Here is a 19,226-nt window from a genome sequence, read left to right as displayed (position 1 = left end):
AGAAAAACACGGAATTAAGAACTATTCAAAAAAGTTGCGACAAAATTGGAGGAAGCAGGATTTATAAGAAGCCTTAGACACACCTCGGTCAATAATCTGATTCTTTCCGAGTCATGTATATTGGGACAACAACAATAATCCAATTAAATCTCATCTTTGGCCAAATCGAGCTATTAATATAGGTGTGTGTTTGAAAAGACCAATTACACAGCCATCTTATTCAGCCTTTCTCAGAGGACTTACAGAGAGGCACTGATATGGCTATTGTCCATCGCTACCACCGTTTTGGTAGGAGAGGATACCATCAAAGGGTGTACATTGAGCATACAAAACCACTGGAGCAATACACCACTGAGGAACTGTATGCTCGGTTTCGCTTTGGGAATGCTGATATTAAGTACACTGCAGACCTTGTCAGGCCAAAACTTCCATGCTGAACCCAAAGGAGTCACGAGTCCTCATTGCTCTGTGCTTATGTGCACCTGGGACTTTCTACCAAGTTGTTGGTGACAATATAGGAGTGGACAAATCAACTGTGAGTGATGTGGTGAAAGCTGTGTAAATCGCATTCCTCAGCCTGGTCAATCAGTTTGTTTCATTTCCAAAGGATGACCAGATTGCCCAGACCAAGCGCAAGTTTTTCTTTTGGGGAACATGCCCAATATTATTGGGGTTATCCACTGCACTCATGTGCGTATACAAGCACCTCGTGAGAGGGAGTGGGACTACATCAACCGAAAGGGGAGGCACAGCATCAACATACAAGCAGCCATAGCACCACGCACTCTGCTCCTGCCCACTGGCTGAAGCTAAGCAAGTGTGGGCTTGGTACTTGGATGAGAGACCACCAGGGAATACTGAGTCGCAACTGGAAGTGGTGTTGGTGGGCCAGCAGGGGACAAACTTCTCTCTGGTCAAATAAATCCCAATGCCCCAGTGCAGTGACGGGGACATTGTGCTGTAGGAGATGCTATCTTTTGGATGAGACGTTAAACTGAGGTCCTGACTCACTGTGGTCATTAAAAATCCCATGACACTGTTCGCAAAGAGTAGGGGGTTCCCCGGTGTCCTGGCTAAAATCCCAGATCTGGCTCTCGCAAAAACTTGCCACCTAAGCATCCCTTGATTTAATTGGCTAAAAAAATGTTCTCCCTCCAGTTGAGCTGCTCAGTGGCCTACAATAGAGGATTGTGGTAGTACTGGGCAGCTCCCAGGTGTGAATGTGTATGAGTGTGAAGCAGGGTGTTCCTGCAAAAGAGCATCCGTGCTCAGCGAACCTACCCTAGGTAAATAAAGGTTAAATAACAAAAATAAAATAAAAATAACATCGAACTTGTGGGCGACGCTGACCTCATCATCACAAACTGCGTCATGAAGTGGCCTGAGTCTGTCCATGATGCACGTATCCTGAGGGACAACGCTCTATACAAAGAGCTCCAAACCAACCGACCGGATGGCATAATATTAGGAGACAGTGCCTATCCACTCCTACCATGGCTGATGACCCCTTTTCTTGCAGCAAACACACCTGAGCAGGCAGAGTTCAACACTGCTCATTGCAAAACAAGATGTGCAATTGAGCGTTTAAATGGAGTTCTGAAGAGGCGCTTTGCATGCCTTAACTACTTGCGAGTGGAACCACAGGGAGCGAGCAACATAATACTTGCCTGTATTGTCCTGCACAACATCGCTACCAGGCGCAATGTCCCTCTCTGTGATGACGTTTATGGTGCACCTGAGCCTGTTGAAGACCCAGACCAGCCTCCGGCTTTCTCTCAGAATGAAGGACTGACTGGACATGCAATAAGGGATGCAGCTGTTAGAAACTACTTTTGACTGGTTCATCTCTGATGATTGTGTTATTGTAATTAATATACAGTGATAAATGACATTTAAAATTAAATATATTATTTTTTGTTTGATATTAACAGCTGTTTGGGGATTATTTTAAGGGGACAAAATCCTTTATTTTTTACTTTACTATAGGCTACTGGAAGGCTTAATAGGTAGCCTTAATGTCTACTTTATCTACTTTACCACTGCAACGGTTAAACAAATCAAGTGCAAAATATAAATAAATGTATATATACTACATGATACAAATGTTGTATTATTTTACCAATTTTAAAGTTTTATTACATTTTGTTCCTCAAATCCACCCTGAATCCACCCTTCTGCTGGGATCAGGATAATCCTGAATTTTTGGATCAAAGGTATCCCAATCCTACTACAAACTTTTGAACACATACTGAAGGTTTGATCCAGATCAAAACCAAGACTGGATTACGTGATCTAATCCGATTTCAGAATCCTTTTTTCTTTTGAACAACCCATTTTCAAGATTTGATCCAATCCGATATCTGAAATCCGATCAGATTACTTCTGAACAACTGGGCCCAGGAGATCTACCATTCTACAGGTTTTCATTCAACTGTAGTTTGGCACACCTAACTTTACTAATTAGAAGCGCAACAAGATCTTTGGCTGTTGAATGAGGGGTGCTTTGTTAGGGTTGGAGTAAAAGCCTAGATCTCCTGAAACAGGGTTGAGTACCACTGATCTAGGACAAGGCTTAATCTGTGTCTGTGAAACTGGCCCCTAGACTACAGAACCGCATTACAAATGGAATACATTATCTTTATTCCACAGTTTTGGATAGCTGTTCCAGTTGTAATGCAGCTCTAAAACTTTTGAACTCCAGCTAAGCATACTGCAATTGATCCATGAAGTATAATTCCTTCATCGTGCATTTATGTTTGTACGAGAAATGACACCGATTTCTTCAAAGAAAAAATTAATTTTATCTAAAATATCAGATTAAGTGAAAGATACTGGCGACAGGCATGAATCTTATTCGTACGCACCTCAAGTGCCACGCAAGCCTCTACAGGCAGATGCTGGGACACTATAATTTGTGAACGCCTAGCTAGAAACTGATACCATTGTGGCTCTACCTAATGGTAGGCCACTACATCAATAAACACAACGCACTTAGAAACAAAATGGCCGATGCAGCAACACAGTTTCAACACAGGTTGGAAACAGAAGACCCGCCCACCTATGAGTCAGAAGGATCCGTGAGGTCTATTAAAATGACAGCTCAAGCCTGTCCACGTCAACATAGAAATACACCACCATGGACTTCATGGCTCTGGTAGGAAGTCCCTGTTGTTATATATATTATATGTTCATCTTCTCGCTCTGAATGGTTGCTGATTTAACAGCTGGTCTGGGATGCGCTGAAAATGAGTCATTTTAGGTTCACCGGTCAGTTTTCTGGGTTGACCGTTTTTTAGAGATCAAATAGATGCATATATTTTAGACTATTAGCGACTTCAATTGCATGCACTTTACGCACGAGCGGCGTTTTCAAAATTGAATTTCGTGTGTAAGGGTTTTCATAAACATGAAAGCCAGAAAGGTTTAGCTTTTTAAATGTGCAGCAACAGGTACGTGTATCGTAGTTGAACTTTTATTTCCTAGAAGATAAGGATAACAAACCCATGTATGTAAAAACGAATAGATAGTGTTGTTAAATGGTGAAAAGGAATATTGTGGAAAATGGGAAACTGTGAGTCTCTAATGTTCCCACTCCAAAAGTGACATTGGTGCAAGCTAATTGTTAGGTGAATTAAAAAAATATTCTGTTTAAAAAAAAAAAAAAAAAAAAAAAAAAAAAAAACTTGCGTCCGCATAACTTTAGGACAAAATATGCCACTGAGGCTGGTGACTACGTCTGAATCGTAGGCAAGCCTATTGTTGAGAATTGTGGGTGCCACGTCTTGTTTTACGATTTCGCTGCCAGGGACACACTTTAGTATACAGTCGTGGACTGAATATTCCACAGGTTCCCTTGGCATGAACCACATAACCTAATTTGTATTTCCATTCACGTTATAGTGGTTTATATACAACCATTTATATACTTTTAACGTTAGTACATGCCTTTTAACTACTATCGAGGGCGTATGTTTTGTTTTGGTGGTAATTATCGGTGCGCTCCCCTCAATTGCTATAGGATCAGATCCAGTTTATTTATTTATTAAATTTTCATGTCTTAAATTCTACGATTTAAGTTATTTAAGCTTTTTATATAAAATGTACTTGACTAAACATATCGTTGTAACAACAGCTGCTTGGTGCGAATCACATCACTCTAAAACTTACAGCAATGAGCAGTAAATCAAAAGTATTTCTGATATTACGTCAAAGATAACTAGATATTTAATCAAATTTCTTGAATCAAGCTATACAGTGTGTATGGAAGCAGCTGAAGGAAATAGCTGCTTCCACATATACTGAAGGAAAAGTGCCCACCTGTTCTCCACCTAAGCGTCCCCAGGCCCAAGTTCTGTGATACACTTTGGCTGTGCATTTGAGGCGGTCAGTGCATAACAGAACTTTGACTCAGGATGGCCCAGCTTCTGGGGAGAGGTCAAGATCATGATGGTGTCATCAGATGGTCGCAGTCATCATGGTATCATCGACTTTATCATCATAACGATTTCTTTAATACTTGCCTTTTAGTGTCATTACATATGTTATACATTGTTAAACCATTCTGTCAATTAGAAATGGGTGACAATATTCATACAATAGGCCAATTTTAATGACAGTCATCATTATCTGTTTTCCAGGAACCTTCTCTCTATACAGTAAAATCTGTTTTCATTCTTGACAATGATGGAAACCGACTCTTTTCTAAGGTAGAGAACAAATATCTTATAAACAACCTACAAACCTTGTGTTTTAGTTTTGAAGCCATCATCATCACTTTGTCATATTATGAGCAGACAATGCCTATTCAGGATACATTTCCAATACTTTTTTGTATTTGCAGTACTATGACACCGAGCTTTACCCCTCCATGAAGGAACAGAAGAACTTTGAGAGTAACGTCTTCAACAAAACACACAAAGCTGACAGTATGTCAATCTCTCCTTTTGGGTTCTGCTCCTAAACCACTGGTAGGCTCTCATGTAGATTCACAAACAAATATGATCTGAATACTCAACAAGACTCATGTGATAACTAAATCAAATTAAATATATGTTCTGACAGTGGGCATATTGGATTGGACTACACAGAACTGTCAAAACAGTTCATTTGAAGCTGAATATTAACCCAGTTGTATTTAGTATACATCACAATCACAGTAAACATAAGTAGCACAGTATGCATTTAACCACTGAGTGTGGCCTTTTCCAAGTATGCACGCATGCTGCTGGAGACTCAAGAAGTTGGAATATGTCTCAGGAAAGAGGAAAGTGAAGAATCACTCTGGAAAGACTAACAAAACAATTTTGGGCTACATCCCTTCTTCTGTCCCACCCTATTCATCTCTTAAACTGTGTTGGTAAAATAACTTTTATGCTCTTCCCTAAGTCCCAGACTGTGATCAGTTCAGAGGGCCCTTACTGGGTTCCCTCTGGTTCCTGGTCAGGTCAGTTCCTACCACGGGAGAAACGGCAAATGGAGAATCTCTATCACTGAAAATCCTTACTGACTTTTAAAGAAACAGGATGTGTGAGAGTAATTCAACACCCAGGGTCCCTAACTGTCATCGGCTTCAAGTCACATGCCGACACACATGGTACGGTATGCTAATGACACAACTGAATAAATAAATGGTTTGCTCTTGTTCTCTCTCTGTTTATTTGTTTCTTTCCTTGATCAGATGAAATAGCCTTCCTAGAGGGGATGACTATTGTTTACAAAAGCAGCATTGACCTCTTTTTCTACGTGGTGGGCAGCGCTCAGGAAAACGAGGTAAAATTGATACGATGACAATAGCTGTGTGGATGATGGCCCCTAGGTAAAAATATTTTGGCTGGAAAGCCATGCTGTTTGCAAGAACAGTAATTTTGTCCTTTGTTTTACAAAAAGACAATGGGCCTCATTCACAAAACATGCGCACAATCATATTTCATCATAAACTGCGTGTAAGAATATTTCCACAAACATTTTGGCATTCATTTTCTTAGATGTATTTGTTCATGGCTGTTCCCTTATGCTAACCACACAACAAGATTGCACATAAAATTTTCAGCATGCATCATCTCATACACCTGGGATATGCACAAAAACAAAGGTCTGCACATGTGTCATGAATCCCATATTGGTTTTTCATTTTTAAGAACAAAAGCAAGAATAATTTAAGCAAAGTTTTGTGAATGAGTCCCAATATGTCAAAAAAACTTTTTTCTGTCCTTTCAGCTCATGCTGATGTTGGTTTTAAACTGCCTGTTTGATTCGCTCAGCCAGATTCTGAGGTAAGTGTTTAATTTCCCCAGGTTTTGCTTGTGTCTTATACTTGCTGTTGATAAATAGAGTGAACATATATCAGTGGCTGTGACTTCTTTATTAGCATCTTGGGTACCTAGTGGTGGATGTACAGTACTGCACAAAAGTCAGATACCCCCCTTTTTTATTTATATTCCAGTGAAAACAGCCATTAAGTGCAAGTTATTTATTCTGTGGTCCATGGGGGCCCTTTCAAAATTCTATCATGCGGCCCTCACCTTTCACCGCTGCCCCACCAGCCACTTGCATATATAGGCCTACAGAACACTGGGATTTCAACACCACCAAAAGCTTAAAGGGATATTTAACTTTTATATAAAATACATTATTTTGGGGACCCTACCCCATTGTATTTTCATGGCGTGAATACTAGCAATTAGCTGTCCCTGCTGACCGTTAGCAGTGTTGCTGTTCCTCTCGGTTTTCAGGGGAGAGCATGCAAACTCCCCACAGAAAGGCCCAGGCCAGGTTCGAACACAGGACCTTCTTGCTGTGAGGCAGCAGTGCTACCCACTGCACCATTGTCCTGCCCCTTAAAGTAAATTAAACAACAGCTTGTTGTATTTCTACACGTTTTGAAAATAGTTCCTCTTTCTACAACTTAAACCTGAAAAGAGCTAATTAGCTCAAAAAAACAGGTATCTTTCATTTAGGGGAAAAAAAACTTCATACGGATGAATTATCCACTGTAGTTTGTGTTTTAAAGCTGTTAATTTTGGAGAAGTTTGGAAAAATGAATGGGAGTCAGGAACCTGACAACCGGAAGGAAGGGTGATGCTGTTAACAGTCCACAGGGACAGGTGTTGCTAGCAGGCCTGTTCATGCTTGCAAATGCTATGGGGTAGGCTCCACAAAATTACTTACATTATATCAAAGTGAAATATCCTTTTTAGAACTAAACGCTGAGACTTTCTCACAAAACCCGAAATGTGTGTGTTTGTTCTTTCAAACCATTCATACCTGGAATTTTGAAAATCTGTTTCAAAGATCAAACATTAAGTCCATTGCATGCTGGCTATGCGTTTCCATAGCTTTTCTGAATGGAGGCATGACACTCGTGCTGAGGAACATTGTTTATTAATTTTAAAACAGGCTTTAAGAAATTTAACATGCTTCTAGAAATAAATAAAAAATCTGGTGCGAATGTAATTTAAATAAGTAGAGCCAAATATAACATTTTAATGTAGGCTATACTAACACATGTAGGCTATAACACAACATAGGCCTATGAAATACTACTTCACTTTAGAAAATTTGAACAATGTGCGTGCCGTGAGGGTAGAGCTGTTCTTGGAAATAAAAAGCACCAATTCGTGATTTTCTGATATAGTGAGGGGAATTACATTGCCATGAGAATTTTATTTGTGGCTAGAAATTGTACGCCTCTGCCTTTATTATAGCTTCCATTTGTTTTGGGAGACTTGTGTTGAGTTTTCCTAAAATCTGCAGGGATATTTTTCCATGCTTCTTGTAAACACCTCCGAAGTTTATTTTTATAAGTTGGTTCCATTTTCTGCTTCTCTTAATCCAGGTAATTCCAAGCACATTCAATGATGTTGAGGTCTGGACTCTGGGATGGCCAGTCCATTGTTCTTAGAATACCAGCAGCTTGATCTTTTTAACAGTGCTGGGGGCATTATCATTTGAGACACACAACAAAGAAATCAGCAAGGCAGCTAAAGTGTGTTTGGGTAGTAGTTTGTTTGAATGTTAGAGTCACTTTTGAAGGCAAAGAATTCTAACATAACATCATTGACACTTCTGTTAACTTGTTTGTTGATCGGAAGGATGGAAGGCCTAAAGTGGTAGTAGGGTGCATAAAAGACAGAGTTGACAAATACGGATAGATTTGATATTATAAGTAGTGGTGGAGGCTTTGCTTTAATTTTCTGTAAAATATACTGTATGTTTCCTGCATTATTGTCTGACACTGAAAATTGCACTGAATGACTGAAAATTGAATAAAGTAAAGGGTGGTCTGTGACTTGCACTATACTGTACATTAGAATTTTCAAAGTGGGTTCCGGGGTGCTGTGAGATCACTCCAGGGCTTCCTCGAAATTTAATTTAGCCTATATTAAAAATGAAGAAGTTAAGATAAAACTGAGAAATCATACTGTGAATGAGAGGATTTGGGATTTGTCTGAACCAAAGTGCTCTGCACTTCTTCTTCCATTGAGACGTAAATATAATACATTTGATCAAACCCTGTCAGTCTTACCCTCTCAATCTTATTTTCGGTGGTGAAACAAACAAAAGCACCACATGTCGTATGATTCACCGCAGAAAAGAAGCTTAATGAAGAAAATTATTAAACAAAAAACAAAAAACAGAAATTAAGATGCCCCTCGCCCCTTCTGCTGGACTCATTTTCACTGAATAATTCTGCGATATGGCTTGTTGTATTTATGCCTCATAGCTTGATGCATTTTTGTATAAATTAATGAAAATAAGCGAAACAAAGTGTAGGGGGGTACATGTATGTAGGGTGGGTACGCATAAAAACGATGCTGAGCAACTTTCTACACAGAAATTTAACTTGATGTGAAGAGGTGCGTTGGTCTCTTCATACTTTGTAGTTGCCGTACACAGAGGTTTAGGGAGACTGAGCTGATTTTGCAGTCATTTTGTCAGTAAGAGTAGGGAAAGGTGCTATAGAAACATGATTTACCCAGAGATAACCTGATGTGCACGCTTTGGTGCTAGATGACATACCTGCATTTCAGAGTCCATGCCTGACACCAGCACCCCCTCTCGCTTAGTCTCAGAGGTTGGAGGACTTGTTTTTAACTTGTGAGAAACTTAGAGGTCTAAACTTGTTACGGCTACAATGGCATAGGCCTGAAGATGACTCCGTACTCAGGTTAAATGACTTCTACTGCTAGAAACTCAGAGATCTCCTGAGACTTGTTACTCAGTACTCATACAGTAGTTATCCTATGACTTGGATTCTACTGTTAGAAACTCAGAGGCCTCTTGTGACTTGTTACTGAATACTCAGTGGTCTCTTACGACTTGGATTCTACTGCTAGAAACTCAGAGGTCTCTTGCGCCTTGTACCCAGCTCTGAGTGAGATGTGGGGGCTGACCCTGAAACTCAACCATACATACTGTACCACAGCGCCCGGGATACTGCTGCACCTAAGAACATATGCTCCGGCTCTCGTGGGGTTTAGAACTGTGTTCTGGGCATTTGTGAAGTTGCAAATGAACTGGAAAGGAAGATGCAGATAAGGTGAAAGTATGTTGGTTTATTAAGCAAAATTACTGGTTAAGTCAGTGAGAGCAAATATGAACACATTCAATACCTGTAGCTAAATACTGGATAACATGCTGGCTTAGGAAAATAAACATGAACAAGTGAAATGATTCCATATGGTATCAGGAGAACTGTTGAGCAGATTCTCCCCAAATGTTTCTTTGGACTTCCCTTAAATGCAATCATGTGCAAGCTTTCCACATTATACAGTTCCCTTTGTATTCCCAAATAAGGTCTGGACAGGAACAGACCTGTAACACCTTGTCTCACTACCAGGAGACCCCGCCCCACTACTCCAGGAAGAGAGAAACTGCATCGTACACTCCCCCATAATCAAATGACAGTAATAAGATGCTTTGTACCACGGCACAAGATCTTAAGATTGTATCTACCATTCCTCAAGATACCTTTCTATGGAGGTCTCTCTATGATCCAGACACTTACACAGGCATACATATCTATATATAAATATAATTTCCTTCCCCCCACATGCATACCTGAGATCATAACCTCCCTATAGCCCCTCAAAACAGCTCAGTCTGCCTGTTTATATCACCTGTCTCCTGAATTTCAGTTGATATTATTCTCAGTCCACCACGTTTATATCATCCCCAGTTATTTACATGCACATACATATAAGACTTTCAGTCCATAATGTGGGCATTGGTCAGCCAGGGTGGTCAGCCAGGTCAAGTCACTAGTTATTTCAAGTGACAGGCTCACTGACTTGTGAGAATTACATAAATATTTCATTTCTAAATGTAATTTGTTAAATGAAACAGATGTAATATTTTGACAGGTTCATCTATTTCTGTCTTTAATGCAGATTTACAAGATTTACAACCAATCCATAGTGTGAGCGTTTGCTTGTATTATTTTGGGGTATTTTGAAAATGGAGATTATTTACAGGGGTGCCTTGGGCCTGACAAGTTTGGGAACCGCTGCTGTACATAACTGCTAAGGGAAATGCTCACTCACTTTGTGATCAAGTCATCGGAGTCATATTACTCTAGGACTGCTTGAATAATAAATACAACATATAAATAGACCAAAATTATTTCTAAAATATTGTATCAATATGGTGAACTAGCCAGCATTAACACTGGTGGATTTTTATTTTAAATCAACTTCATCCAGGAAGATGGAAGTGATGTACAGTTGTACATGCTTGATAACTAACTAAAATCAGTTTGCAAACACGAGGGGTGCATTTTGTGTTCCCCCTTGTAGTGTGGTGGATACACGCTTCACAAGCCTACATCATAGCTTGTTCAGATATTGGTTCATGAGCTTGATATCACACTTCAAAAAAGCCTGAGAGCTGATTATAGTAAAGAAAGGAACGTTGAGTGCTTTGCTATATGGCAAAGGAGCAGTTTCTCTGCTTATATCTGGAATCTCAGACCTACTTGGAGGAGGTATTGGTGCTGATGTTGTTTCCATAGAAACCAGTGCAGCAGATGTGTAGAGCACAAATAGTCACTATATCACCTCAGCTAGCCCCTCTTTTCACTGCTCAGCCCCTCTCTTTACTTGATCTAACACCAGTACTGATTGTGTGTGTGTGTGTGTGTGTGTGTGTTATTATTTTTCATGCACTACATATTATGTGCCATACAGTTATATGATAAGATGTGGATGAATTACTTTAGGGCTTGCAATGATGTTAATTTCGTATCATTCTGTTCCTGTCTACAGGAAGAACGTGGAGAAGAGATGTCTGCTGGAAAACCTTGATGGAGTTTTTCTGGTGGTAGACGAAATCATAGATGGAGGGTGAGTGCTTAAGAGAGATTGTGAGTTAGTGCTCAAGAAAGTATAAAAAAAGAGTAAGGGTGTTTGAAAGAGAAAGTATTTCAGCGAATTGGCCTCATTTATCAACATTTTCATAAAACCGTGTGTAAATTTACACGTAATTGGAAATGATCTAACAAATTCCGTTGGATTTATCAAACACATGTGGACACAGCTTTTTTCCCCTGTGCAAATGCGTATTTTGAAAAATAGCAATCAATCATAAATGAAAAGTGTTCACAGATTTTGTAATTAGCATAAATTGATTCCCCAAAATGTAATGAGATAGCCAAGAAAAGAAAGAAGAAAAGAAAAAACTTCTCTGAAGTGCAGATTGAAGTGCTGTTGATGGAAGTACAAGCCAAAAAAACATATTTTCAGTAGTGTAGGCAGTGGAGTGACAGGGCTGGGGAAGATATAGTTGTTGTGAACTCTGTCTACTCTGTCTAAGTTCTGTGTACTATGCAACAGGTAAAGCAAAAGTGGTTTGACATGAAACTGGAGGCAACAAAGAAAATCTTAATTTTTACAAAGCTTTTTATAAAGCTTCTAATAAAGCGAGGTCAGCCAAAGCAATGAAGTCCTAAGCTAAGACTTCTGGGCCCTATTTATAGCAGATTTGTATTTACGTATTTTATCAAATTTATTCTCAATTGCAATTAAGCATTAAATAAATTAATCAGAATTATGCAAATGAAGCTGCACCTGATTTAATGTTGAATCAAATTGTGATTTTTATATAGGTTTTTCAATATATAGTCAATATATAATTAATATTATATTTATATTTATTCAAATATTTTCTCTACTCTTTTTAAATCAAAATACAAGATGAATGACTGGAATAATAAAAGTACAAACAGGCAAAAAAGCTTTTACACTTTTAAAAGTTTTATTTACTGTATGCACACAATACAAACAGTACCCAGTATTTGTGGAATCTGTTCGGATCCTATGAACAAACTGACATACAAAAACTTGCATTTTGTTTGCGTAAATGCACTCCCAAATGACAAATTTATTTGACTCGCATTTGAGAAATGAAGCCCAGTGTTACATTACAGGCATTAGCAGATGCTCTTATCCAGGGCGACTTACAGAACTTTTCTTTTTACATAGCATTTACATTGCATCCATTTATATGTGGATATATTGGTGAACCTATGCAGGTTAAGTACCTTGCTTAAGGGTACAACGGCCTACCTAGGAATCAAACCTGTTATACTACACTGCCGCCCAATGTGTGAGAGAATGTAAATAAATTAGATGCAAACAATTTCACTGCATGAATTCATGATAGCAGTTTTTCCTGATTCTTTGTTTTTTTTTTTTTTACTAACCAGTTCTTTGTCATCAGGGTAATCTTGGAGAGTGACCCCCAGCAAGTCATTCAGAAAGTCAACTACAAGGTAAGGGAGCTTGACTGGAGACAGAAGGTTCTTACAAACTCAGTATGGTATGTTGCAAAATGTAAATTCACAATGGTTTTTTATACATGATTTGTAATATACATCCTGTTGAAATCATTCACCTCAATGTGAACTGTAATAATGAGAGAAATGTCTAAGTATGTGTCTGTTCCTTAAATATTTCCTTCATTCCAGGGCCCAGTTTTTCAAAATTCTGAAACTGATCTATATTCTGTAAACCTCTATTTTATTTTTAAAATAGAGGTTTACATAATAACAAGTTGTAGGGTTTACATAATAAAACGTTATAGGATTGCCACACATTTAAAAAAGAGAATGCATCCGAAAACATTGGCAAAGATTAAATGATCATGTCTGACAGAGATAATGACCTAATTAAAACACCTGTTGAATAAAACCTTCTGTATTACTCATTGCTTTATATAATCTAAAAAAATAAACCCACACTCTAGCCATTACCAGTGAGACAAATAATGAAATAATATCTTGGCTTGTTCTTTTTTCCATCCAATCCCTATGGCTTTTATAAAGGAAAGGTTTTGAGTATAAAATTCAAAAGCAGCCATTTTGCATTGTTTGACTTTTTGATGCCTGCTCCAAAAAGTAAAGCAGGTTTGGACAGTCTCTCACCAAATCTAATAAAGATTATTCAGCAAAGGCAATAAGGGCATCGGTCTACTGCATTCAACAAAACAGTGAAAAACTATCTCCAACAAACCACAAAAATGACTCAGATAACAGACTGTTGGGTTGATTACATATAAAAAACCATTCACTGCTATAGTACCATGTAATATTCTCCATTAGAGATCACAAGATTTTTTTTTCTTAAGAGTGATTAATAACAAAAAATACCCTCCAGAGAGAGAGAGAGAGAGAGGGAGGGAGGGGCTGTCCTCCCACTGCAATCAGGGGGCAGTGGAGACAGAGCTGCATTTCCTTACAGAATGCCCAATACCAGGATATAAGAAAAAGGTTCTATTAAAAAATTGGAAGCTTTTTAACCTAAATTCTCAAAGCACACTAATCTAGAAAAACTCCCCTATATACTGGGGTAAAAAACAGAATGTATAGCATTGGCCTCCTGTTAGAAAACAAAGAACAGCCAGTGAGGCACCATCCCTGTTATTTGTTTTGTTAGTAGATTTTGTTCTTATTACTGTTCCTGTAATTCAACAAGGTTGTCTGTAGGTTTGGTTTTGGTAATTTATTTATGAATTTATTTTTATTTATATATTTTATTGTCATTGTTAATTGTTTAATTGTGAATTGCTTAGGCAATACTGTTTATATACAGTCATGCCAATAAAGCATTATTGAATTTAATTGTGAGAGCGAGAGAGATTGAGAGAGAGAGAGAGAGAAGCATAGCTATGATAGGCATAGCGAGAGTGATAGTGTTAAATTCAAGTTGAATTCTTATATTCAATTGAGCATTTCCATTATGCATGCTTAAATAAGATCGATGAGTTAAATCCACAAAACAATCATCAATGTTCTGAAGTAACCCATTTTCTGTTCATTACTCATAAATAAATATGGAGGTATAATGTTATGTAATGCTATACACTAAACCTATACATTATTTTCAAATGTACAACAAACTTTAATGTATCTTTTGTTTTGTGAATATTCCGAACAGTTTTTTTAAATGTAGAGCAATTTTTTTACAAATGTGCTTGTTTAAATTGGGCAGCTATACACTTAGGCAAAAAAGACATCACAGACACTTTGTACTTCCTACTTCATAAACTTTCTTGAGCAAGAGAGAGAGAGCTGTTACATGGGAACATAGCAGTCAGCAAGTGCACTCAGTCGCTAAGTGAGGCCTTCACAATAGGCAATTATTAACACAGGCAGGCTGCAGGAAGGGAGATATTTGGTCAGATTGTTCCAGAGGATGGCCCTTTGAAATGCTTCATGATAAATCCTCCCTGTATGTATGACCATACATGTACGTGTGTTCGGTTTTTTGTGCTTGGCTGTATGTGAGCATGTGAGTGTTTGTATACTGTGTAATTACATACTATATATATACTTTTTTGTGGTGTCCCAGTCCACTGTATTGTCCAAAGAAAACCTTTCCTGTGATCCCATCACAAAAGTTAACATGGAGTATGAAACACAGCTCTTGGAGAAGCCAGATATTTTGGATCAAAGTGCTGTAAACTGATGTAACAAAAAACCCCACCAAAGATACATTTGGAAAAAAACAGGGAAAGTGCTTGAAGAAAAGAACATCTTGCCAACCGTAAAGCATGAGGGTGGATCTATTATGCTTTGCAGTTGTGTGGCAGATAGTGGCACAGGAAATATTGTGCAGGTGGAAGGAAGAATGGATTCACATAGATATCAACAAATCCTAGAAGCTAATGTCAGTGAAGAAATTGAAGCTGAAAAGGGGTTTGATATTTCATCAAGACAATGATCTGAAACACCATAAAATTAACCATAAACTACTTCAGGAATGGACGGAATGGACTGGCCTTCAGACGTTAATATTTATTGAAAATCTATTGGTAGATAGATAGATATGTTTGTATATAAGCTACGTGAGTGCATGTCTATCATGTCCTGTAGTGGCTGCCTATGGGCCAGTGTGCTACTCTGTTAAGATAACAGGCCTCTCTGGACCACCTTGCTGTACAGCGAAATGGCTGCACGGGGACTGGTGGATTTCTGTTACGTTGGACCTTGCATTAGCCTCTCTTATCTCTTATCTCTCAGGTGGATGAGAACCCCCTGTCTGAGCAGAGTGTGGCTCAGGTAAGACCTCCCCTAAGCCTATGGCCCCTGCCCTCTGGCATGGCCCCCCTCCCTGTCCCCCCCACACACCTGCCCATGTTCCTGCTATTAATTAAGCTATTAATTCCTGCCTGGGCCTTGACTGGGAAACCTTTCAGTAATTATTTTATTATTCAGTAAATTATTTTATTAAAAAATAGTTTATATTTGTCTTTATTTATATACAGAGACTAATGTAGAAATTGTTATATGCTCCGTATCAGAAGGATAGTTATGCATCTTGAGTAGAATGAGGTGGAATGGTTTTGCAACAACTAGAACCAGGAAGAGAAAGAAGGCCTGGAGAAGAAGCATTTGGATATAAATTGTATGTTCATACAAAGAAGTCTTATTAATAAGTTACTATATAGGCTGTCTGTTGTACTTCCAGCCTTCCAGGATGTGAATTAACTTTATATAATACAACATATTTAGAATATGCACATGCATATGAACATGATTATTGGATAAGTTTAATACAATTTATTTTGAGCTTCCACTGTTTTACACTCCTTGGCCCCTTCTGTAACTGAGCTATTAGCTACAAGATTTAGAAGTTGAAGTGGAAATACTCACTCTGCATACTAGCAGGGGTCACTTCAGGTCTCAGCTGCAGGGCAGTGATTGTGTTGGCAGTATAACCTTTAGAGGAGTTTGTGTCAGTCCCTGTCCTGGTAAAACCTGGAATACACCCTATGGCTGGGTTTTAACATGGCAGTCTCTGTTTCTGCAGAGGTCTAACCCTAACCCTCCCCAGAAAAGCATGCAAGCTTGCCTTCTGCTACTAACCCTGTCCTCTAACTCCCACACAGCACATCTCACAGAAACTGGCAATGACCTCAACAGTAAGTCTTCCTTTGCAGTATATGCATGGCACAAGACACTCCAGACACATCATCAGCTGGAGAGTCTGCTTTATATCAGAGGATACAGTATTATGTCTTAAAACTATCATAAATTGTTATGAAGACACTGCTCAGCTCGCTGGTAGTTCACACTTGAACCATCAAAGGAAGAACTGAGGCATCAACTCAATTTATTTCCCTCCTATTGGACAAAAATGCTTGCTGACAGCCAATCACAGTAAGGAGTTTACACAGAGAAAAGTGATATTAAGCAATATTTATCTATTTCTGTCCGTTAGTTGGTTTACTGAGTGGAATGCCTACGAAAGACATGAATATGACTGAGGCATATTTTTATTCATTAATAAAATCAATATATCCTGATGCAAATGCATCTAGCATGGTTGGCCAGGTTATTCAGGCTATGTAATTTAAAATTTACTACGATGTATAGTCCATATCTCCCAAAAGGGTCCAGAAATTGTGCCTTTATCTAAATATTCTCACATTTTTAGTGATGCACAGTTTGTTTTATTATTTTGTGAAAACTTGCAGCATTTTCTTTTCAGTTATGTCGTATCAAAGACTGAATTAACAATTAAATGCCTGTTCACTGTTGTAGTATTTTGAAATCATTGTCATTAGCTAACTAGTTAAATTGTTTCCGCGTGTGTACATATGCACAAAAGGTTGAGGAACTGCTTTGAGTAACTATTTTAGCCTCAGAAAATGTTTTTAATTAGATGAAAACACAGAATGTAGGCCTAAATAAAATAACATTAGCTAAAGTGTGAGCTTTTGAAAGCCGATTAGGCTAGGCTAACTGATCCTAAAATGTGTTATGTGATGAGCCATTATGGAAATTCTGAGTCTCGTTTTTTCGTATTCGCGTTGGTTTTACAATGTACGATATACAGATGAAATATAATTAGTTATAGAATAACGATAATATTACCTTTCGCAGACAGACGAAGTCTTCCTGACAGTACCCTACTGTGTCTGGATCAGGAAACGCCACTGAGCTGTCTTGTGACAATGTCGGCGATTATTAGGTCTACAGCGACATCTGCTGGCAGTTTATCATTTTATTTGACACTTTCGGAAAACCAAATGTTACCGACAATGCTAGATGTAAATTTTCTTGAATTAGCGTTTCAGGAAGTTCATGGGCACTTCATAGATTAAGACTGCTTTTCATATTAGTAGACCATTTCCTTATTGCTTTGTTTTTTGAAACATTTTAGCATTTTTAAAATCAAAATTCTAATTTTGTCTCAACTTTTATTTCCTCTGTTTCCTTCAGGTTCTGCAGTCTGCAAAGGAGCAAATTAAATGGTCAATACTAAAATAAAATAAAAACTTTGGAGCGGTAGGAGAGAACCCAACGTCATTGTTCAGTTTGACATAACGGCATAACGTTTATACATTATTGGATCCATACACAGGGTTTGTGGCACTAGGCCTACTTCAGACGGATGTTATACGTTATTATTATTATTATTATTATTATTATTATTATTATTATTATGTTTACAATCTGCTGACATTTGTGCATTATATAAGGCTACCTTTGGAATTTGGAAGTTACAAAGCAATGCCCCATATATCCCTGTTTGCTTTCTGTGGACGCTTTAAATGTTTTATAACGTTTCCAGCCTTCCTGTACATTCCACAGTGCTGTTTCATGTTATTAAGCTATTAGCAGATTTAGCTTTTAATTCTTGAAGAATCACGTGTTAGCTCCCTGTCCTCTTATATGTACAATTTTTCATAATGTATTTTTTTTGTAATGCCAAAGATGGAACATATTTATTTTCTGTGACAATTGTGAAATTAAATATTTGTTCTGTTTAGAGCAATTAACAAACTATCAAACAAAACAATTTTCCTTTTATTGAATGTGCCAAACGAATGTTATAGGCCTAAACAAATAACATAGTCGCTTCAATAATCCAGAGAGAAGCGCACGTGGCAATGTAATGTCGGATAAAGCGTTAAAGCCTGCGAATCTTGTGGTCACGTTTAAAGGCCACCAATTTAGTATCGCTGTTTCATCATTTTGGTGAACAGCTCTTCGTGAAGGTAAATATTGACCAAAATATGAATGTAAGATCAAGGGAATACTGAACTACGTATGCATTGCACTGTCTCGCCAGATATCTTCACTTTCATCCTTATTTATTTATTCATAGCACCACAAAGATTTTAAGATGTTTGGACGGACGGGCGGTGAGGGCATCCTGAATTAAAGCTTTTGAAAAATAAATACATTTTACACCTCGACAATTCCATGCCTATGGGATGCAAAAGTTGTCATGTCATTTTAACTTCAACTCTCAATGTCAAAAACTGACATTCTCAGCAATCTTGTTATAGCCTAAGAATGACGCGAAGGTAAATCCCGAAGTTGTGTTTTGTGTAATTTTACGTAGGTTTACATAGCCTACTGCTTTTCGGAGGACATTTTTGACATTGGAATTGATGTAAGATTTTAGTCGGCTCCCGTTTGTTGCTAAGTAGCCTTGTTCTGGTCGGATTTATTAAAATTGTAAATAAATTCCCGTCATATCAGGAAAGAAAATTGACGCCAGATAGCCTATATTTAAATATGTTTTATCGTAAACTTGTATTTATGTAACCCTGTTTTGTTCAATTTCAATGTAAGTATGTTCATTCCAAAGCACTAAAAATGTATGTTTGTTTACTATGGAACGGGCCTTTTCAATCACACTAAAACATTTTTAAAAATCACCAACTGTGCAGGCTATAAGCTCCTTTACTGTCAACAATTAAAGACTGGTTAACTACGA

At 38.1% G+C, this 19,226-nt stretch overlaps 1 protein-coding gene and 1 pseudogene across 4 annotated transcripts; both read left to right on the top strand.

Moving 5' to 3' along the window:
- Nucleotides 1-257: 257 nt before the first annotated feature.
- Nucleotides 258-1,836, top strand: LOC118220140 (annotated as a pseudogene).
- Nucleotides 1,837-3,018: 1,182 nt separating this feature from the next.
- LOC118220154 (coatomer subunit zeta-1-like) lies at nt 3,019-19,226 on the top strand. Of its 4 annotated transcripts, none has more exons than XM_035403820.1 (10): nt 3,019-3,154; nt 4,638-4,706; nt 4,841-4,925; nt 5,678-5,769; nt 6,217-6,272; nt 11,262-11,339; nt 12,715-12,766; nt 15,515-15,553; nt 16,384-16,416; nt 17,720-19,226. In XM_035403820.1, exons 1-10 carry the CDS (start codon nt 3,137-3,139, stop codon nt 17,765-17,767), a joined length of 570 nt encoding a protein of 189 aa, XP_035259711.1. In that variant the 5' UTR covers nt 3,019-3,136; the 3' UTR covers nt 17,768-19,226. The 4 variants fall into 4 exon arrangements, with proteins under 4 accessions (XP_035259711.1, XP_035259713.1, XP_035259712.1 ...); XM_035403821.1 differs by lacking the exon at nt 3,019-3,154 and adding an exon at nt 4,417-4,477; XM_035403822.1 differs by lacking the exon at nt 16,384-16,416.

The sequence above is a fragment of the Anguilla anguilla genome, chromosome 2, assembly GCF_013347855.1.
Source record: "Anguilla anguilla isolate fAngAng1 chromosome 2, fAngAng1.pri, whole genome shotgun sequence".
NCBI classification, from domain to species: domain Eukaryota; kingdom Metazoa; phylum Chordata; class Actinopteri; order Anguilliformes; family Anguillidae; genus Anguilla; species Anguilla anguilla.
This window is presented reverse-complemented; position numbering and strand designations above follow the sequence as displayed.